Source organism: Asterias rubens, chromosome 5 (genome assembly GCF_902459465.1).
Source record: "Asterias rubens chromosome 5, eAstRub1.3, whole genome shotgun sequence".
NCBI classification, from domain to species: Eukaryota; Metazoa; Echinodermata; class Asteroidea; order Forcipulatida; family Asteriidae; genus Asterias; species Asterias rubens.
The window spans coordinates 21,303,566-21,322,074 of NC_047066.1; the positions used below are offsets into that span (position 1 = coordinate 21,303,566).

General features: G+C 37.1%; 2 protein-coding genes across 3 annotated transcripts; one reads left to right on the forward strand and one right to left on the reverse strand.

The window, feature by feature from the left end:
* Nucleotides 1–637: 637 nt before the first annotated feature.
* On the forward strand, nucleotides 638–7,607 carry LOC117290532 (carbonic anhydrase-like). Its single transcript, XM_033771963.1, has 8 exons — nucleotides 638–758; nucleotides 1,605–1,640; nucleotides 2,518–2,694; nucleotides 3,415–3,563; nucleotides 4,157–4,249; nucleotides 5,309–5,375; nucleotides 6,810–6,976; nucleotides 7,378–7,607. Exons 1-8 carry the CDS (start codon nucleotides 701–703, stop codon nucleotides 7,513–7,515), a joined length of 885 nt encoding a protein of 294 aa, XP_033627854.1. The 5' UTR covers nucleotides 638–700; the 3' UTR covers nucleotides 7,516–7,607.
* A 3,617-nt stretch (nucleotides 7,608–11,224) lies between these two features.
* LOC117290533 lies at nucleotides 11,225–14,086 on the reverse strand. 2 transcript variants are annotated; one of them, XM_033771964.1, is made up of 4 exons: nucleotides 13,833–14,086; nucleotides 12,907–12,969; nucleotides 12,266–12,396; nucleotides 11,225–11,652 (listed from the first exon to the last, which is right to left on the reverse strand). In XM_033771964.1, exons 2-4 carry the CDS (start codon nucleotides 12,962–12,964, stop codon nucleotides 11,440–11,442), a joined length of 402 nt encoding a protein of 133 aa, XP_033627855.1. In that variant the 5' UTR covers nucleotides 12,965–12,969; nucleotides 13,833–14,086; the 3' UTR covers nucleotides 11,225–11,439. The 2 variants fall into 2 exon arrangements, with proteins under 2 accessions (XP_033627855.1, XP_033627856.1); XM_033771965.1 differs by having other exon boundaries at nucleotides 13,829–14,086.
* Between the last annotated feature and the right edge of the window lie 4,423 nt (nucleotides 14,087–18,509).

Consider the following 18,509-nt stretch of genomic DNA (forward strand, 5'->3'; position numbering starts at 1 on the left):
ATTAATAAACTTCATTTGACCTAACTGTCGTCTCATAATGATGTGACTCATTCCCACGACTCGATTTATCATTCTCCAGATTACCACTCGTTTCCTCCCAGTATAACGTGCATAAAATAAACCACATAGGGACACCTCAATGGATGCCTTAAATTTGCATATTTAGCGACTATCCCTATACCCCTTCCACAAGAAACGTTTTTTCAAGGGTTGTTAAAGGGCACTTGGATTTGCGTGGTCTTAATCATATCCTGGACTTTAAGGGACCTTCAACGTCTTGAGTATAATTCAGAGGTTTTCAGAATAGCGTGACGATATAATCACCCGTAGCGCCCCCTGTTGGTCATCTGCTCTGTCCACTAAAACATCGACGTCCAGTGTTTTATTAGTCAAAGCTTGGTCTCTTAATTAGGTAGTAGGTGCAGGTGACCGAAACACGTCATGTACATAGGTCCCTTAGAATTAAGAATTCTATTTTCATCCCCCACGTTTTTGCGCATGCGAGACACGTTTCCGGTTGAGCTAGAGTGAAGCCCTAGCGTGATGTCCCCGTGATCCAGGGCAGGGGAGGGGGAAGTGCAAGGGTATATAAACCCGATGCGGGCGAACGTCTTCATGTTGTTGTTCTTTCACGGCGTTTGGATTTTTGCGGGGGAGCGACTGGGAAGTTTTGAGGAGGTGCCAACCATCTAGTTAAGTCATGGATACTCTAATGCAACTGTGTGGATTATGTTTACTTTTGATTATTCCAGTTGTCCGTAAGTAGTTTATTTGATTTTAATCAGTTTGATTTAATGAGCATACAAAGTAAAAACAAACTCGGGAAAGGAACAAGTTTGGCCGAAGTATTTGCGTATCTTTACATCACAGATTTTAAGACGCCATCTTTAGATTCAAAAGCCAACTTAAATTGGCATAACCGACAGATTGTGCAAGTGTTATGTTTATTCTCATATGAAACCGTAAATGGGTACTAACAGGGTTTGTTAATTTTAATGTATAGTAAAAATTTAGCCATAAACAAGGCATCACCTCTCACCAAAAAAAGGGCAAATTTTACATGACTTTCTTGGGAGAAAAATATCACTTATTCACGAGCAATCACTTTACCAAGGAATGTGAATGTGACTGTGGTTTAACACCAGACGATGCAGCACTTATATCACACACTCAAGTTTAATAGTGGCATCGTTGTCACTCGTCAGACTGGGGACCCAGCCGACAACATGGCTGAGACACCTTTGAGAGATTGGTATGGCATACGACACGCATCATTACCACCCTTTCCAATCTTTTAACTTTTAGTTTTTAAACAAATTCTAAATCTTTCGCATGGTGAAATTACATTTTAAGTACGTCTTGTGTGTATGGTCGTGATGAAAGTTTCTTTTGAAAGGAGTGCAGACACCGAGAAGAGTGCAGACACCGAGAAGAGCTACACGAGTTGAAACCGACGGTTCTTTTCAGAACCACCCCAACTCATTAGAGATAGTCATTACATGGTGTTACCTCTCTATATAAAGAGCTACTTTGTTTGCAACGTTTGTCTGGCTTGCTGCAGACATCTTGATTAACTTTTACTTTTGCTTTGTTTTGAACTTCAGATACAGTACCATGGGGCTACCCTCAAACAAAACCTGGTGAGTACAGCCAAAATATCTTGCTTAATCCAACTTTTAAGCAACTCCTAATACTAACAATGCCACAATATGCTCATCTGTGTTCAAGACAAAGGAACCTGGTTAGTCTAATCAGTGACGGAAATTAAATGAATCGCCACAAAGGCTGCAGCGATAACTCTTTATCGAGTTAACGAGTTGATGCTATCTAATCCGAGTCCATAAAATGATGAATCATCTGAAATTATGCAACAATTCAACACAGCCACGCCTGTTGAATTAGTCATTTATTTATAATGGTATCCCACAGGTAATTTCTAGTATCAAATATTATCATTGTCTGGTTCCAGTTTGATACAAAGTTTACAACAAATCAGTACAAGATTTCCTGAACAGCGTTTATGCCAAGAAAAGGTGATCGAGGTTTATTCCAAAAGCTTATCAATTACCACAATTCCTGAGGCAAACAGGTGTTGAGAAAAAGGTGAGACTGCCACGTCCATTTCAGCCTACCACACCCAGATTGAGAAATCAACTAATTGATTCAGGGTCCATTGTTTTAAACATCTAGACTCCTTGCTTTGGGAACCATCAATGACGCAAAACAAAGAAAACGTATACGCGCGTACGCGCCACGCACAACTCTCGTCCAATGACGAATGGGCGCTGTTTAGGCTTGTATATGCACGGGCCAATATTGGCTGCCATCTTTGATGAAACGTGCACGCGTAAAAGGCTATCATTGGCTGATACTGTGTGCGCAGTGCGTAAATGCCTATCTATTATGAGGTTTGATGTCGAAACTGAGGTTCGAACTACCGAAACTTCGCGATATCTCAAGAATCTAGGACACAAAAGTATCTACCATCTCATTATTTAAACCACCTTGACTTTACAGGTACGGACTACTGGCCTAAGATATATCCCATGTATTGTGCTGGTTTGAGCCAATCACCGATCGACATAAGGTCGACTGCTGCTATCAAAATGGAACCCGTCTCGTTTGATTTGCTTGGATTTGGAGCCCAACTCCCGAGAAATGCTAATATTGTTGTGCAGAACAGTGGCCTCAGCGGTGAGAAATAATTAGTTAGACTTTAGTCTTATTTTAATTTGTTATCTGCAAGAGGTTCGCTTTGGGCTAATCCTAGACTTGACCTAAGTCCAAATCCCGTGCCATCGCTCAGCATTCCCCCAAACCTGTTCCGCACGGGACCACTAATAGCTATATGGACCTCTCGCTCGAGAACGGGACTTGAATCAAGTCTAGGCTAATTCTGGCTCTACCACAATTATTGAGCTGTCTTTTCAAACTAAAAACTTTTCGAGAGCCTACAATCTAGTCTGATTTTGAAGAACATAACTCTTAAAAAATATATTAGGTGATGTTAAAATTTGCATTGGGTAAAAATAATATTTGGGTTTAACCAATCTACCCAAAGATGCTCAGCACCGCGCCGCGATTCAGGTGAAGGTTATTTTTTTTTTATTTTTTTTTTTAATAAACTCACAATAATCTGCATGGAGACATAATATGCAGGGACACTGTTAACATTTAGTTTAAGCACAGAAATATACTTTAGTAGTTACTGTAACAGTAAGAAGCAGTTTTAACTATTATTTCAGAAAACCGTACTACAGTTAGTGAAGCAAGTCGCGTTCATACTTTCAATGCCGAAATTGGGCAAGTTGAATGAGCGTCAATGTACTACAAGAAATAAATACAATGGCTGCCTAACAGTAATCTAATTAAGAAAACCAAAAAGATTACAGATTATTGTCTTACCTTTCACAGCTCAAGTAAAGCTCAAGGGTGATTACTTTGTGAGTGGGGGCGGGCTCCCTGGTGCACAATACAAAGCTGCAAGTATTCACTTCCATTGGGGCAGTACCAACGACAGAGGATCCGAACACACCGTGGATGGACGCCAAGCTCCTGCAGAGGTAATAATATGTAAAATGTTTAATCATGGGAAAGTACATCAATGTTTCTAGAAATTATTGACCTTCACTTTTGAGGAAATACATAACTCAAACAACATGTGGGGAAAGTCTTCAAATTAGGTTGACAGCACTCTTGGGTGTTAAAATTTACACCATGGGTCCTGGTATTGTCAAATGATACAGACAAATACTCAAAATGTACACAGAGGGTGTTAAAACAACACTAATTCATCATCATGAGATAACACCCAACTACAGAAATATGATATTTTTCGCTCTTTGTTTTTCTCCTGTACTCAGACTTATTTGATTTAACCGTGTCCGGTTTTGAAGCTATCGACTGACGCTTAGGATTTAGTGTTTTACAAGTTGGCAATCCTAAAGTATATCACTAGTCAATGCTCTTACCGCTGGATTATGCGTCAATAACCAATGACTTTAGAGATTTCCCGGATTTCCACGACCTTGACAGACACTTAAACATAAATCGGAAAGATTCTCGGCATTTCCGTCGTCCACTACTTCAGACATTACATTAACATGTGCTTATGAAAACTATTTTGTTGACATTATTTTGAATCATTTACTCCTAGATGCACATCGTGACTCATGACGTAAGATTTGCAACAGTTAGCGAGGCAGCTTATAAAGTGGACGGGTTGGCAGTTCTTGGATTCTTCATCGAGGTAAACCCATTAAAATCATTACTGCTATGGATCTTATGCACTGACGTCATCTCGTCGCCATCTTGAGCAACGCGAGGCTCACGCGAAGAGCCATTGAGTTACCTCACCCTGCAGTGACGTCACGTGCATAAGATTTACATAATAGGTACGGAGGCCTAGCATAACTGCATACAATTTCTTGTTCTACTTTTAGGTTTGCATTTGATATCGGCAGTTTCAAGACAGATCGCAGCGCACTGTCCTAAAACTTGTTTTAGTCTTTCAGTATTTGTCCTGAGTTCTGAAGTATCCTTTATTGATATTGGTCTTCAATGTCTAAGTGCTCTCTAAAACCTTCAAGTACAGTTTTATGTCAAGATGACAAATTGAGGACAAAACTAGCTATAAACACAACAATGCTTACCAGAAAAAATAAATTAACAGCTGAAATACCATTTCACGTGAAGCATCTGTGGCTGTGGTATCCTGCTTATAGAGGCTAAATTTTAAAGAAGTATTTTCTTGATAGGGCCAAACCTCACAAACATCCTTATCAGGTACATCAGCTAGAGCCGCTAATTTAGAAGCGGCATTATAATTTATTTTAAGACATTCACCGTCTCTATGCAATTTGACTCCTATGGCTGGCTGTAAGAGCATGGAGGAAGAAAGTCTAAGTTTCTTCCTCCATGGTAAGAGGCAGACAGTAAAGCGTGTGACGTCAAGGCGAGAGGTATTTTTAAAGAGTTGTTTTTCAACTTTATGTGTCTGCTGACTTTTTCTGTCTGCACATCACTTCCGGACAAATCCATTCCGGTGTTTGGGCGTTACCGGCTCTGTCACCGCCCAACTCGCATGGTAGTTTAAGCCATGTGACAATGCTCTAGAGGGACAGATTGACATTGTTAAGTTTTTTTTTTTAATAGATGATAAAACAAAAAGTATCGGATGTGTCTTGCCACAAAACATTTAATCAATAATTTCCTCTGTTAAGTTGGGTTATTTTTTACATCATAATTTTCAAGTTAACAGATATTAGTTTATGGTTTAAATGTATATTCTTTCTCTTCTTAACACCAGATTCAAGCACAGCCTAATCCCGGTTTCCAAGCATTAGTGGACGCACTTGGCAAGTTGAAATACAACGGTATGTTGTTTATTTACTATTCCAGTTCATCATCTTGTTATTGTTTACGCCATGTTTACAAAGTACATAGTCTTGACTTCTAACAGAGGTTACACTATACAATTGTTGCACGCTGTGACGGGTCCATGGTGTTTTGTACACTCGAAGGGGGAAATGGAACCCAAGGCGAAGCCGAGGGTGCCATTTCCCCTCAAGAGTGTACAAAACCCATGGACCCCAATCACAGAGTGCAACAATTGTTTTGTTATACCTTTGTATATTTGTTAATCCCCTTCTCAAAGTTTTGTTGTCATCTTCAAACATTACTACGACGGACTATTCATTGTTTAATAAGCAGACGATCGAGAAACAATTCCCTCGAACCCGCGGTTATTTCGTACACAGCGCTGGAAATCGACCAACGCCGGGAACGATCAAGGTGATGTACACCGGTGAACATCACTTTTCATGTTACCCGGCCCGTCGAGCCAGGTAACATGCGTATTTGTTGCACGGCACGGGAATGGTTCTCGTCCAATCAAACTTCCACAATTTGTACAGAGGTATAACAAAGCTTAATGAAAGACAACTTGTTTTCCCCTTTGCAAATTTACGATGTTTTGATTTGAAAGATGAAGGCTTGTATGCAGATTCATGTTTTGTAAATTTATGTTATCTTAGTGGCTGGTAGTTATAATGGTGGTGCGGTAACTTGCCTGCCATAAAATGACATCGAATGCACAACGGTCTATTTCTGTACACGTGTACAAAGAAATGTCTGGAAAAATCTTAAGTTTTTGAGAAAAACGTTTTTAATTAAGTTAGTTATGTTACAAAATACATGTATAAAAGCGTGCGATAACTTTTATCGTATGGCCATACAAAGGTTTAAAGACAAGTAAACTCAGGGCTGTATGCTTCGTTTTTGAAAGGGCAAGGGCACCAAGGCATTTTCTCTTAGGCAAAGGGCACCCTATGAGGAAATTGTAAATTTTTACTGGAGCATTTCAAGGGCACCAAGGCAATGGCAAGGGGCAACGGAGGCAATCGCCTCTGTTGCCTCCGTGAAGTATCAGGCCTGTAAACTATTAAAAAGAACAGTACCTTGCGCCTAATTGTTATTTTTCCCAGCGACTTCTTTTCATTCCCTTTAAAACCAAACGACGTTTATTTCATTTTGATTAGTGTCCTAGCCTTAGTGATAGCCTCATGATCATGCGTGTAGCATTGTTACATCCCAAAAGGTTAACATTTCGGAAACTGCTGATAGTTTAGTCTAACAAAAGCAGCACTCCCGTTTAAATTATTTTTAAAAGTTAAATTCCTCGGTTTGGTTTGCATATAGATATATCACTATCTGTTTTACCTTAAAGTTTGAAGAAGAAAACAATACAAGAGTTAGCAAAGCTTACTGCTATTTTGAACCCTTAATATTTTACATCCGTTCTCCTGCAGGTGACACATTCACTCTTCCAGCCCCGTTCGCACTCTCAGATTTACTGCCAAACACCAACATCATGATGCCCTATTTCCGTTACCGGGGGTCTCTCACGACACCCACTTGTAACGAGGTTGTAGTGTGGACAGTCTTCAAGATGCCGATTCGCCTTTCCCAAGCTCAGGTATTTTCAAATTAACTTTTTATTTTATTTACTGCATTGGAAAGTGCGGATTGAGTTCTCGAATTACCTTGCCTTGTGGGGATTATATGAAGGGCATTGTTTGGTTAGGGTGTATAAATAGACAAATTTACCCAATCCAAATAATAGTTCCCTACTTGTGTATCTCAAAACTCCAATGAAGATCTTTATACCTTATTTACTTTTTTAAGTGGATAAAAAACAAGCACGTTTTACTTAGTTCTGGTGTGCCATACAGACGAACTAATAGTGAGGCCATTGGTTGCTTTTTTTTTTGTTTTTTTTTAAAGATTTGTTTGTTGTTGTTTGTCTTCAAACACAACTATTTTATTAAATGCTATTAAATGATGAATTTATTTGTTTTTGTTCTCAATTGCCTACAGCTCAACGTCTTCCGCAGGCTTTTAGAAACCTCGGCAGGGGCACCTGTCGAAAGACCATTGGTTGACAACTGGCGGCCGACACAGCCCCTCAACGGCCGATTAGTATATCACTCTGCTGGTGTCTTGCGATCAAACTAAACACCGCATCGTGCTAACAGGGCTCAATTTCATAGAGCTGCTTAGGCACAAACAGCAGCTTAGCACAACACAATTATGCTTAACAGAGCAAGGTTACCAGCCAAGACTGCAGCTATCCTGCTCATCTCTGCTTAGCAGAAAAGTGTCCAGCAATATTTTCTGCTTACGCATCTCTATAAAATTGGGCCGTGGTGTCACTGAGACGAATGGACGGTCGATTTGACAGGTTTTAAGATGTCAGCTAACGGGGTTACAAACTTGCGCATGCGTGCTTTTATAATTGTTGAACTTTTATTTATGGACTGACTAAATACAATTTGTATTTGTGTGTTACTGGTATCGTAGATAAAGTACAACTAAAACTATTTTTAATACAAAATAACATTATATTTACTGCATAAAACAGACAATTGAACTTGTACTGTTCTGCTTTTACATAAAAGGTAAAACACATCACCTATTTTTTATATATATTTGGTAAATATTAATGTGTGATTTACATTGCATGAAGACAGGACAGCTACTCTTTCCTAACATCGCGCACATGTATAAAGCTGATAAGCTCACACAAAATGCTAAGAGTGCTATTCATACGCACAATTACAGACAACTGTATTATAATTTCTGGGATTTGCATGTTTTTTGTTTCATATTGAAGATTTAAGTCCATGTATACTATTTTAAATAGTTTTGTTTTGCTTATAAAATTGGGTTTGGGCAATCGTACCGCATTTTGTGCACTCATGCTGTGATAATTTGGAATACTGGTTTTTATATTTCATTTAATAACTACTAATAATAGAATATATAACGGAGTGCAACTTGTATTTTACTTGGTTTTTCTCAAAGTCTATGTATCTTTCTAAAACTGTATAAACATCTATTTAATTGCTCAGCAATTTGACTGAGAGGTACTTTTTAAGAATTATCTTTGGCCTTGATTGACTCAAGTTTGTATATGAATGTAATTCGGCAAAATATCATGTGATAAAAATATTAAACAATGGCTGGCTCATTTGGTTAACAAACACCGTCTCGTCAAACGGATATTGTATTGAGGTATTGATGTACAACAATTGAAACACATTCTTGTTGAGACATTTTTATCAATGTTTACACGTTTACATCATTATAAACGGTAAACCTTCGTATACAATTTTTATCAGAGCTGCAATCGGTCAAATTATCATTTAAGCGTTACCGCTAAACAAAACAAACCACATTTTAAAACTTCTATTGTTTAAATAACTGGCTGTTTCTGCTGATCAATGTTGTACGTTGACTTATCAAATAAAGTGTGTGAAAGTATCGAAATATTAACAAACTTCGAAATAATTACAAACCAAAAACATGACCATACAATCTGTTCCAATTTTAATTCTTTGTGAGTATTGAATACATTATTGATCAATAAAAATAAGACGATGTATTAATAGCACCAAACAACGTTTACAATCGGAAGAAATAATTTGACTATAAAGATTCATTGGTGTTTCTTTAAAATATTTATTATAAATTACATTCTTGGTTTATTAGTCCAAAAAATAAAATATACACCTGACAAACATGATCCAACCATAACAAATTTCAAACACCATGGCAGAAGCACTTTTACAGATAAGAACAAAATCATAGTCACATGGTTTAAGTGAGAGCTCAAAATCAAGTCACATCTTGGTGAGAATTCAATGATGCAGGACAAAATTATGCAATTGATATTCATCAGTAAAGTAACCGATTACCCCAAAAATAGGGCTATCCATTCAACTGACATAACTCATAAAAACAGAAACCACATTATACTCAGAACCAATCAATCAACACCCTGATATCTAGAAATGATTGTGCAATTCCACAACTACTGCTACATTCTGTCTGAAGTTTCCTCCATGCTCCACTTATGTTAAGTTGGTGTCTGTTGATAGCAACAAATCTTACATGTCAAGTCACTAAAACCATATGAAGAGATGTATGACTCGTGTTGGGAACGCCCACCAGTAGAGAGTAATGCAACCTTTAAGACATTTTACAGTAAATAACTGACCCCACCTGTCCAACTCTATCAATAAAAATAAGGAACCTTGGGTTTACGTTTGTTTAAAGCATTTCGACAAAGGACATAAACTAGCACAATGAGCTTAAATAAAAGTTGACCTTTCATTCAAACACTCAACTGATGGGGAAAAAACTAATTAAAATTACGATCTTTGGCTTGTTCAAAACTACCATTCCATTTTAAAAGAAAACAAAAACATTTAACAAAATTAATTAATAAAATTGAATTTTATATGAGTTGTTTATATTTTACTTTGTAATGACAGATTGGCAATAATGTATTTACACTCCCTTTAACAACAACCTGTGACATTTGCCTGGGAGTCTGTGGCTCACTAATAGGACTTTTGAGTCATCTCATCAGGGTCCTTATCCCTCAGGCCTAGAAAACCAAACTCTGTGTTTTCCCTGGGGATAACATCTTCCTTGAAGGAATTGCATTCTATACTAAATTCGATTATAATATTTCAGTGCATATTATTTCAGTGCAAAATAATTCATCAAATCATCCCATTTGAAAACTTGTATGAGTTGTTTAGAATCATTTACTTGCCTGTGATTCTGTGGCTCTTGAAACAAAGTTTTGAATCATCGACATAGTCATCTCAGGCTACCCCCTCAGGCCTAACAAATCAAACTGTGTGTTTCCCCCAAGAAAACATCTTCCTTGCCCTCAAGGAATAAGCTGTTTGCGTGTTATATTTGAATACTGTCTGGTACAATGACGTGCTTGATCACAAGTTATTACATAAATTTGAATTCCTCAGACTACCAAGGTTTTGGGCAAGCTTTTGGGTAACGCAGTTTTGAATGGATGCATATGGCACAATAGTACTAGGGATTGCTCATCTGGAGGTTTCCATGCAAGTCTTGCCCAGAACCATTTAACATAGGGACTGTCTCTAAAATACTGTAGTAAATAACCCCTTTTTGCTATGAAAAGTCGCCATCTTGTAGGGCAAATCGTATGTGCGTCCAAACGCATACATCATTGAAGCACCCAACATTCCCGGTTTGATTTCTACGGCACATGCACGTACACACGCACGTACACACACACGCACATGCGCACAAGCGCCATCTTGTAGGTCGGATATTTGAACGGTGACGTCATATTCAATAAGAACTTACTTGGATCCTCTAAGTTTAGGAACATGCTCCCCCCGGAAAAAACTACTACACGTGATAGGGTACTTCGAGCCAGCACAGTAACCGGGCTTCACATTCCCAAGTGTCGTACTGAAAGGTACAAACGATCCACTATTCCTGCTCTTGCCCGCATTTTGTGAACTTCTGGCCAAATCCCTCGGCTTAAAATATCTATCTTCTTTTTTTATAGTAATGGATGGTTTAATTGTAAATTGCCTTTTTTTTTAAATTGTTATTACCAAATGTGTTCTTGCCAACTGGGATTTGCCATTTCTTTATTTTTTGCCATGTAGCGACTCCTAGTCTCATTAGTAATCATTGCTGTAAATTTAATGACAATTATATTGGTTTTTCTAAGTGAGCGATGGTTGGTTTTCTAATCTTATCAAATTGTTTTTGTGCTCTTTTTAAGTTTATAAATTTATATATTTTTTTTATTTATATATAATAGTAATGTTTTTCAATGACTTTTTTGTAAACTGTGCATTTCGGCTTTTTAGCCGCTGTATTGCAGTGTTTTAATAAATAAACCATGAATAATAATAATAATAATAATAATAATACGGTCTATAGTCTGAGGAGTTCAAAAGTAAGCGGTACATTGTGACTAAGCAAGTCCTGTTACCAGACATTATTCAAATCTAAATCGCAAAAGGCTTGCATACTATACTAGATCTGATTATTTCAGTGCATAATTCATTGTACCATCCCCTTTGCAAACTATTTGAACAATATCATGGTGATCAACACAAAAGTATAGAAAGAAAGGTCAAAGGTCACTAGAGAAGCACCATTACAAAGTCCATGTTTACAACAGTAGTTCAAAATACAAGGGTCATCACCGATGCAATCAAAACTCAGCTCGAAACATTTTGTGTCAGTTGGGGCTGAACATTGGCGATATGTGATGTCGGACACTCCCCCGGTTATTTTCTGAATGGATTGAAAGAAAAATAAATACAAAACATCAAAACACTAAATCAATGGTCAAACAGAATGCATAAATTACATAGTCTGCAATAATTATGATTCAATTATATTGCAGCTTGGAAGTAAAATAAGAATGATATCTAAAAAAACACTAGATCTGGTCTAAGATTGTAAAATTGTTGTGACAATCAACATGTGATTTTATCAGTGAAACATGTGACAAAATGTACAAACTGAAAAGTTCAAGGTGCTTTAAAGGTTTTGCAGAATACTCCACTATAAACCTTTCTCGTTTTGCATACTGATTGTTATTTAGAAATTCAATGTTTTCTGATGGAAGTTTAAACAATCATCAACGCAGGTTTTAAAAACATACATAGATCTCAAAAAATGTTTTCCCTGCCTAATAACAAACAACAGAGGGCTCACTTTACAATACAGTAAATAGCACACAGACCTTATCTCAAATACTCGGCAAAGTGTGTTTTGCTCAGAATACTGGGCTGAACTTGCTAGTTCTGGGTAGGCCCGCCTGGCGCCACCAACCGTGGCTACAACACTACATGTAATGTTGATGTTCAATGTCATAACGTAAACAACAAAACTTGTCACTTACTATACATGATGTCACTCCATCGCTGCACGTTTCCTTCAACTTGGATTCAAGATATGGGTTCTCCATTCTGCATTCTTCATTGTCCTTGCTGTTACACTTCCAACATTCAAACGCCTTTGTGACAGCTAGAACTGCAAACAAATTGTGAAGAAATATTATGTTACAAATTTGCATGTAATTAGTTACACTTACAATCTCCAGAATCTGTTATTCCCCCCCCCCCCCTTTTTCTTGTTCTTCTTTAGGGATCGGAATTGCCAGTATGGATCAAAATTGAATTTGATTGAATTGCCAGGGCTGCACTGGACTCAAGCTCTGGTGTTTTTGTTCAGAAGAGTGGGGGTTAAATGTTCCATCCTTTAGATGGAAGCTGAAGCTGTAGGTCCTGTGTGTTATGTAGTGCAAATAAAAGACCGCAATTACACTTATTGCTAGAGAAGGGGTTTCCCCACTCTAATAATTCACAACTTCAAAACATTAAAAAGTTGTTCAAGCGCATTCAGCACCTTGTTAGTGGATACAAGTGGTACAAAAGACATCAATATTCAGCAAACGGCATGTTGGCTCTGCATGAAATGACACAAAAAACAATGTGGATCACTCTACAATGAACACCAATAAATTGGCCGATGAATACTAACCTTTCCCAAAAATGAGCAGGAATAGAAGATACTTCCTCATTGTAGCTGTACCGTTCATCAGTTCTGAAGAGATAATGAAAAAATAATAATTTGAATATAAGCAGGCAAAGCAATGCAGGGAATGGTGTGTTTACCAAATAAAAACTAGTCTTGGTTCCAAGACCATTGGTGTTGCGCGGTCACACACGTACACAACCAACGTTCCGATTATGCACTGCAAAAACTGTACACGCTTGTAATGAACGAACGCTAGTGGGCACTCTGTTTCTCTGATTTAGATCTCATCTTGGTGAGATCCGGAAATCAGAGAAACGTTCGTTCATTACAAGCGTGTACAGTTTTTGCCGTGCATAACCGGAACGTTGGTTGTGTGTGACCGCGCAACACCAATGGTCTTGGAACCAAGACTAAATAAAAACATAATATGAACCCAACTTTTAAATATTATATAAAAAGTACAAAGCAATAATGTCGCGGTTCTGTTCTAACAGGACTTGAACTGGCCTAAAAACACCACCATAATTTATAGCAATGACTTCACCAAGCATGCTTGATGATCTACTCTAGTCTAATTTAGTGCAATAAACCAAAAATTCAGCCCTATAAATACCTAGAATGAGAGGGGGAAGGGAGGTGTCATGGGTTTGAATCCCACCAGAGCAGTCTGGTAAGCCTTTCTTCCCGGTAGGACTAAGGAAAGCTTGGGTAGAGCTTGTTTCAATAATTATATTATTAAAATATTAGTATCACATCACATTCACAATACAAATAAATAGTTAAAAGTTATGATCCATATAACAATTATACCAAAAGGTAAAAAAATGGCTTTATAAAAAAAAAAATAACTTAAAATAAAAGTATGCCAGAGACATAGATTGCAATTTACATATAAATTATAAAGGATGTAGCGGTTATAACTTACATACCATAGGGTGTCGGTGTTGAACACGTTCTTCCTTGTTGTTGTGGCTGTTCTTCATTCACTCAACCTCAAGCATTTTCACGATAACGATTGACAGTGTGTCCACAACGGTCACAACGACAGAACACATGCATTTGTTGTGGAATGCGGCGCTGTGATAGTGTACAATACACTGTTCCTTTTGTTGGAATTTGAAAAAATGAAGCTGTGGACATCATGGGCAATACACTCCGCACCGACCTTTACACCCGCCGTTCGAAAAAGTATGATAACAATGACACGTGCCACTATCAGGTGACCTCGCTCTACTCTGAGCTAGCTACCCCCCCTGCTGACGGACGTTTTCAACAGCGCCCTCTGCTGACTTGTGTGGGTTTTCTTTTATTCTGACACGTCAAAACATACAATAAAAGTTGTGGCGTTCCCAAATGGGACGGTAGCAATGCAAACACGATAGATTTTTTGTTCATTTTATTTCTGCAATAATTTGGAGGCAGATACAGAGAATTATCTTCTTCCAATTAATTTATTTCCACTTCATTTATGTATTAATTGTATTAATTTATTTTGTGGTTTTTTTGTCAGGTTTTATTTATTTTCTTTATTAATTTATTTTTATGTTTTTAATATTTGTATTTATTTATTTATTATTTTATTATGTTAAGGTTTTTATTTATTTAATTTTATTTACTTTATCAAAGTCAAAATTGCCCCAGCAGGGGACTGCCACTTATTTCACTAGCCCCTTTTGTTATAGTAAACTTAAACAATTTCCTTCCACACTTGAGGATACAAAATGTTTCAATTACCAAATTTCTAAGTTAAACAATTTAGGTATAGGCCCTAACCAAAAAAGACAATGAAGCCGCCCTGTCATTTTTATTTTTATTTGTTTACTATGTTTATTTTTATGACTATCATTCGATGGATTTTTAATTCTGCATTGCTTCCTTTAGGCCTATTATGACGTGAAAGTCAATTTAAAATAGCTCATTCACACATGCTGTGTGGGTACAAATTAAGCACATTATTTTAAATTAATGATATAACTCCTACAGGGAATCATGTTCTTAAACAGAACAATAAACTCGAGTAGTTAACCACTTATCGTGCACAGTCATGGATGTGTGTAGAACTGGGCAAGTTTTTTTAACAGACTTCTCTTTAAAATTATGCCCCCAAAAACGGGGTGCACCAATGTCAATAATTGTCAATAATTTTACGAGAAATTTAGAAACTTGTCATTTCGCTTTTATTACTCTGCAACTAACTAATACACAAGACAAGAAGAAGTGACGATAAAAAATGTTGTGCTGTTTTTTTGTTCAAAATTGGACTTGCCAAACAAAAGGACAACCTTAAAATTTAATGCCGAGGAACATTAATGGAGAAATTCTCTCCTCAATAAAATAATTAAGAGCACAGAGAGTCAGACATAATGGTAAATCTCTTGAGAAACTAAAAGTGGTGTCAATACTACTACTAGGAGGGAGACATGAGTTCGGTCGAACAGTAGACGACAGCGCCCCGTAGCTTTTGTACACATGTCGCGAGCAGACGATAACGCCCCGTAGTATGTGTACAATTCACGGGTCCGAACGAGTTGCGTTTCTGCAGCGAGAGTCACAGGTTGTCATTTTTTCTTTCATACAAACTAGAGTTTTTGTCAACATTTATGGCCAAATAATCATCCATTATTTGTCTATATTCCCTACATGTACATGTGAAGTGGTAGAATTCTTATTTCAGTGGTTGAAAAAGGTAAAATAACATGAATTTCGTGACTTACCGGTTTGTTGGTCCGAGGGTGTTGCTGTTTTTCGCACGTGCGTTTCCTATGTGACATGTGGGAGTGTTTACGTTGTGTGCATAGTTCGCATACTTCACAAGCGAAGTCCGTGACGTAAGCTTTTGTTGGCCAATCAAGTATCAGTACGGGCTACATGTGCGTTTGCGCACTGCGACATGTACTACATCACGTGCATTGATCTCCATACTAGTTGTATAATATGTATAATGAGATCAATGATCACGTGCCTTTCTATTTATACTACTATTCTAGTTATTATTTTAAAACAATTTAATTAAGACTTGTTTAGATTAATTGTTTTACTTGTTCTTTCTATTAATAATTATAATAGTTGAAGAACAAGTTACTTCTCTGTTTCCCACATTTCATGACTGGTTTGTTTGGGGGGGGGGGGGGGGGGCGGCGAGGGGTGTCATTTTTCGTGAAGGGGTGTGTTAGATTATGCAAATCACATGATCACTGACTGCCGTCGTCCACCCATGGCACATACTGCTTGATGCTGTGCTTAAGTAAAAATTTAGCGGGGCACCAGTTAAGTCCATGTCACAACATTGTAAACTTAGTGTAATTTTTGTTGGCAATCTGTTTCTGTTAAGCAAGACTTTTCTGTGCTTAGCATTTTTTTGTGCTTTCAGGCTCTATGAAAATGCTCCCATGTGTTTGCCATGATGCAAAAACATTGGTTCATGTACCCGACTGGGGAAATGTAACATAACGCATTAATTAGTTTGTTAAAATAAAGTTCAGTCACTTAAAGAATAGGGTAAATGACAATCAGAACAAAAAATATGTTATATATTTGGTGTTTTATTTTGAAAAAAATAAATAAATAATCAGGATATTATAACTCACAATTCTGTTATATTTGTTTAATTCTTTTTTCTTTCTTCAAAATATAAAATGAGACCAGCTTAGTTGACCCTGGACACCAAAAGTATCTTCCCAAATCAGTTGATTTTACTGTAGATGCAAGAGCTTTAAGGTAAAATTTCAGGCCAGCTGGGCCTCTCACGTCTGTTTAATTAGTTTATGATACCATGAAGGTAGAGCAGCTACTATATAAATATGCTATACACACAGGGGCAAGCTACACTTCTTTACAATTCCAAACCAGATTATTTAACGTGCATTACACAATGCGCACAGGATCTTTGGCTTAATAAAAGATGATGTAAATATGGTTAAATGCCATGAATGGCATGAGTGCCATGACTGTCCCAAACTCAAACACTGACAACAACAGGGCCTAACTCCATAGAGCTGCTTATAAGCAGAGAATTATGCTTAGCAACTTTCTGTTCAGCAAAAAATAAATATGATGTGATGGCAGTGGCAATAAATATGCACGTACAGTCACAGTATAAGAGTGCATCATTTCGGACACAGCCACAAGCCAGCAATAATCATGGCGTCCCACTGAATTATTTAAAAACATTGATTAACAAATTTTGATTACCCTTGGGGAAAAATTAACTTCAAACTTAAGTATAAGCTTCTAAAAATGGTTTTAGTAGTTACAAAAATATTCCTGTTGACTTCACTCTGTATACAAAATAACATTATTGCATGCAAAAACTTAAACAACAACCACCTTATGACAATACCAGTAATTCTTACAGATGTCTTATAGTAAACCTACCAAGTTAGTGTTAGAAGTTCTAACTAAACAAAGAAGGTTTTAACCAAAAAATAATATGCTATAATACTTTTTCTTCAAATAAAACTATATGCAAATTTGGCAAACAAAATGAAACTGAAACTATGCATAATGAACTAAGAACCAATGAGTTTTGTAGATTAAAAGATGAAAAGGTGGGATGTCTATTGCTTTAAACTTCTTCCATTTAGGAAAAACTTAAAGATAATAATTTTTTTTTGGTGCCCTATAAAATTACCACCCCAACACCCTGCTGACCCATGATTAACGGTCAACGAAGTGCGGAATTCCCTTCTTCCGTAAGCGCCAATTCTTTGCTTACAGTAAACGTTGAAACACCTTGAGCGTCACTGAGTAATGGATATGAGTGTTAAAAGCCACTACTATTAGAGTTAGAACCCAAATTACCCAACATCAAACAAAAAGTCTACTAAAACATGATCACCAGACATATGCCACTAACTCAAGGTAATCTGTGACCAGGATCCTGCTATTTTTGCTAAGCAGAAAATGGGTTAGGAATATTTATGCTGCTTTGTTTACATTACCATGTATTCAATATTCTTGAAACTGTTGTGTACATTTTTAAAGTTGGTTAAAAAGTTTAGCTACGTTTTACACACATTATTTGTAAATACACATCAATTGATTTGCTTAAAACCAAACGAATATATATGTCAAACAAATAATTTGTTTACCACCAGTGGGGCAATTTCATGAAGCTGACTAAGCAGAAGATAGCTTAATACATTTCAGCAATGCACAAATTTGCAGGAACCAGCCACAAGTAGTACATCAACTTAGTAGTTTAACCGGTAACCTTATTCTGGTAAGCAAAATTGTCTTGTCCTTAATTACTTTTTGTGCTTAAAGGAACACATTGCCTTGGATCGGTCGAGTTGGTCTTTGAAAAGCGTTCGTAACCGTTTTTTTATATAATGCATATAGGTAGAAAGATGTTGTGAAAGTAGAATACAATGATCCACATAAACATGCCTCGAAATTGCACGGTTTTCCTTTTACCTCGTCGACTAACACGGTCGGCCATTTATGGGAGTCAAGTTTTTGACTCCCATAAATGGCCGACCGTGTTAGTTCGCACAGTAAAAGGAAAACCACGCAATTTCGAGGCAAACTTGTGTGGATCATTGTATTCTACTTTTAAAACATCTTTCCAACCATATGCACTTTATAACAAACAGTTATAACAAACT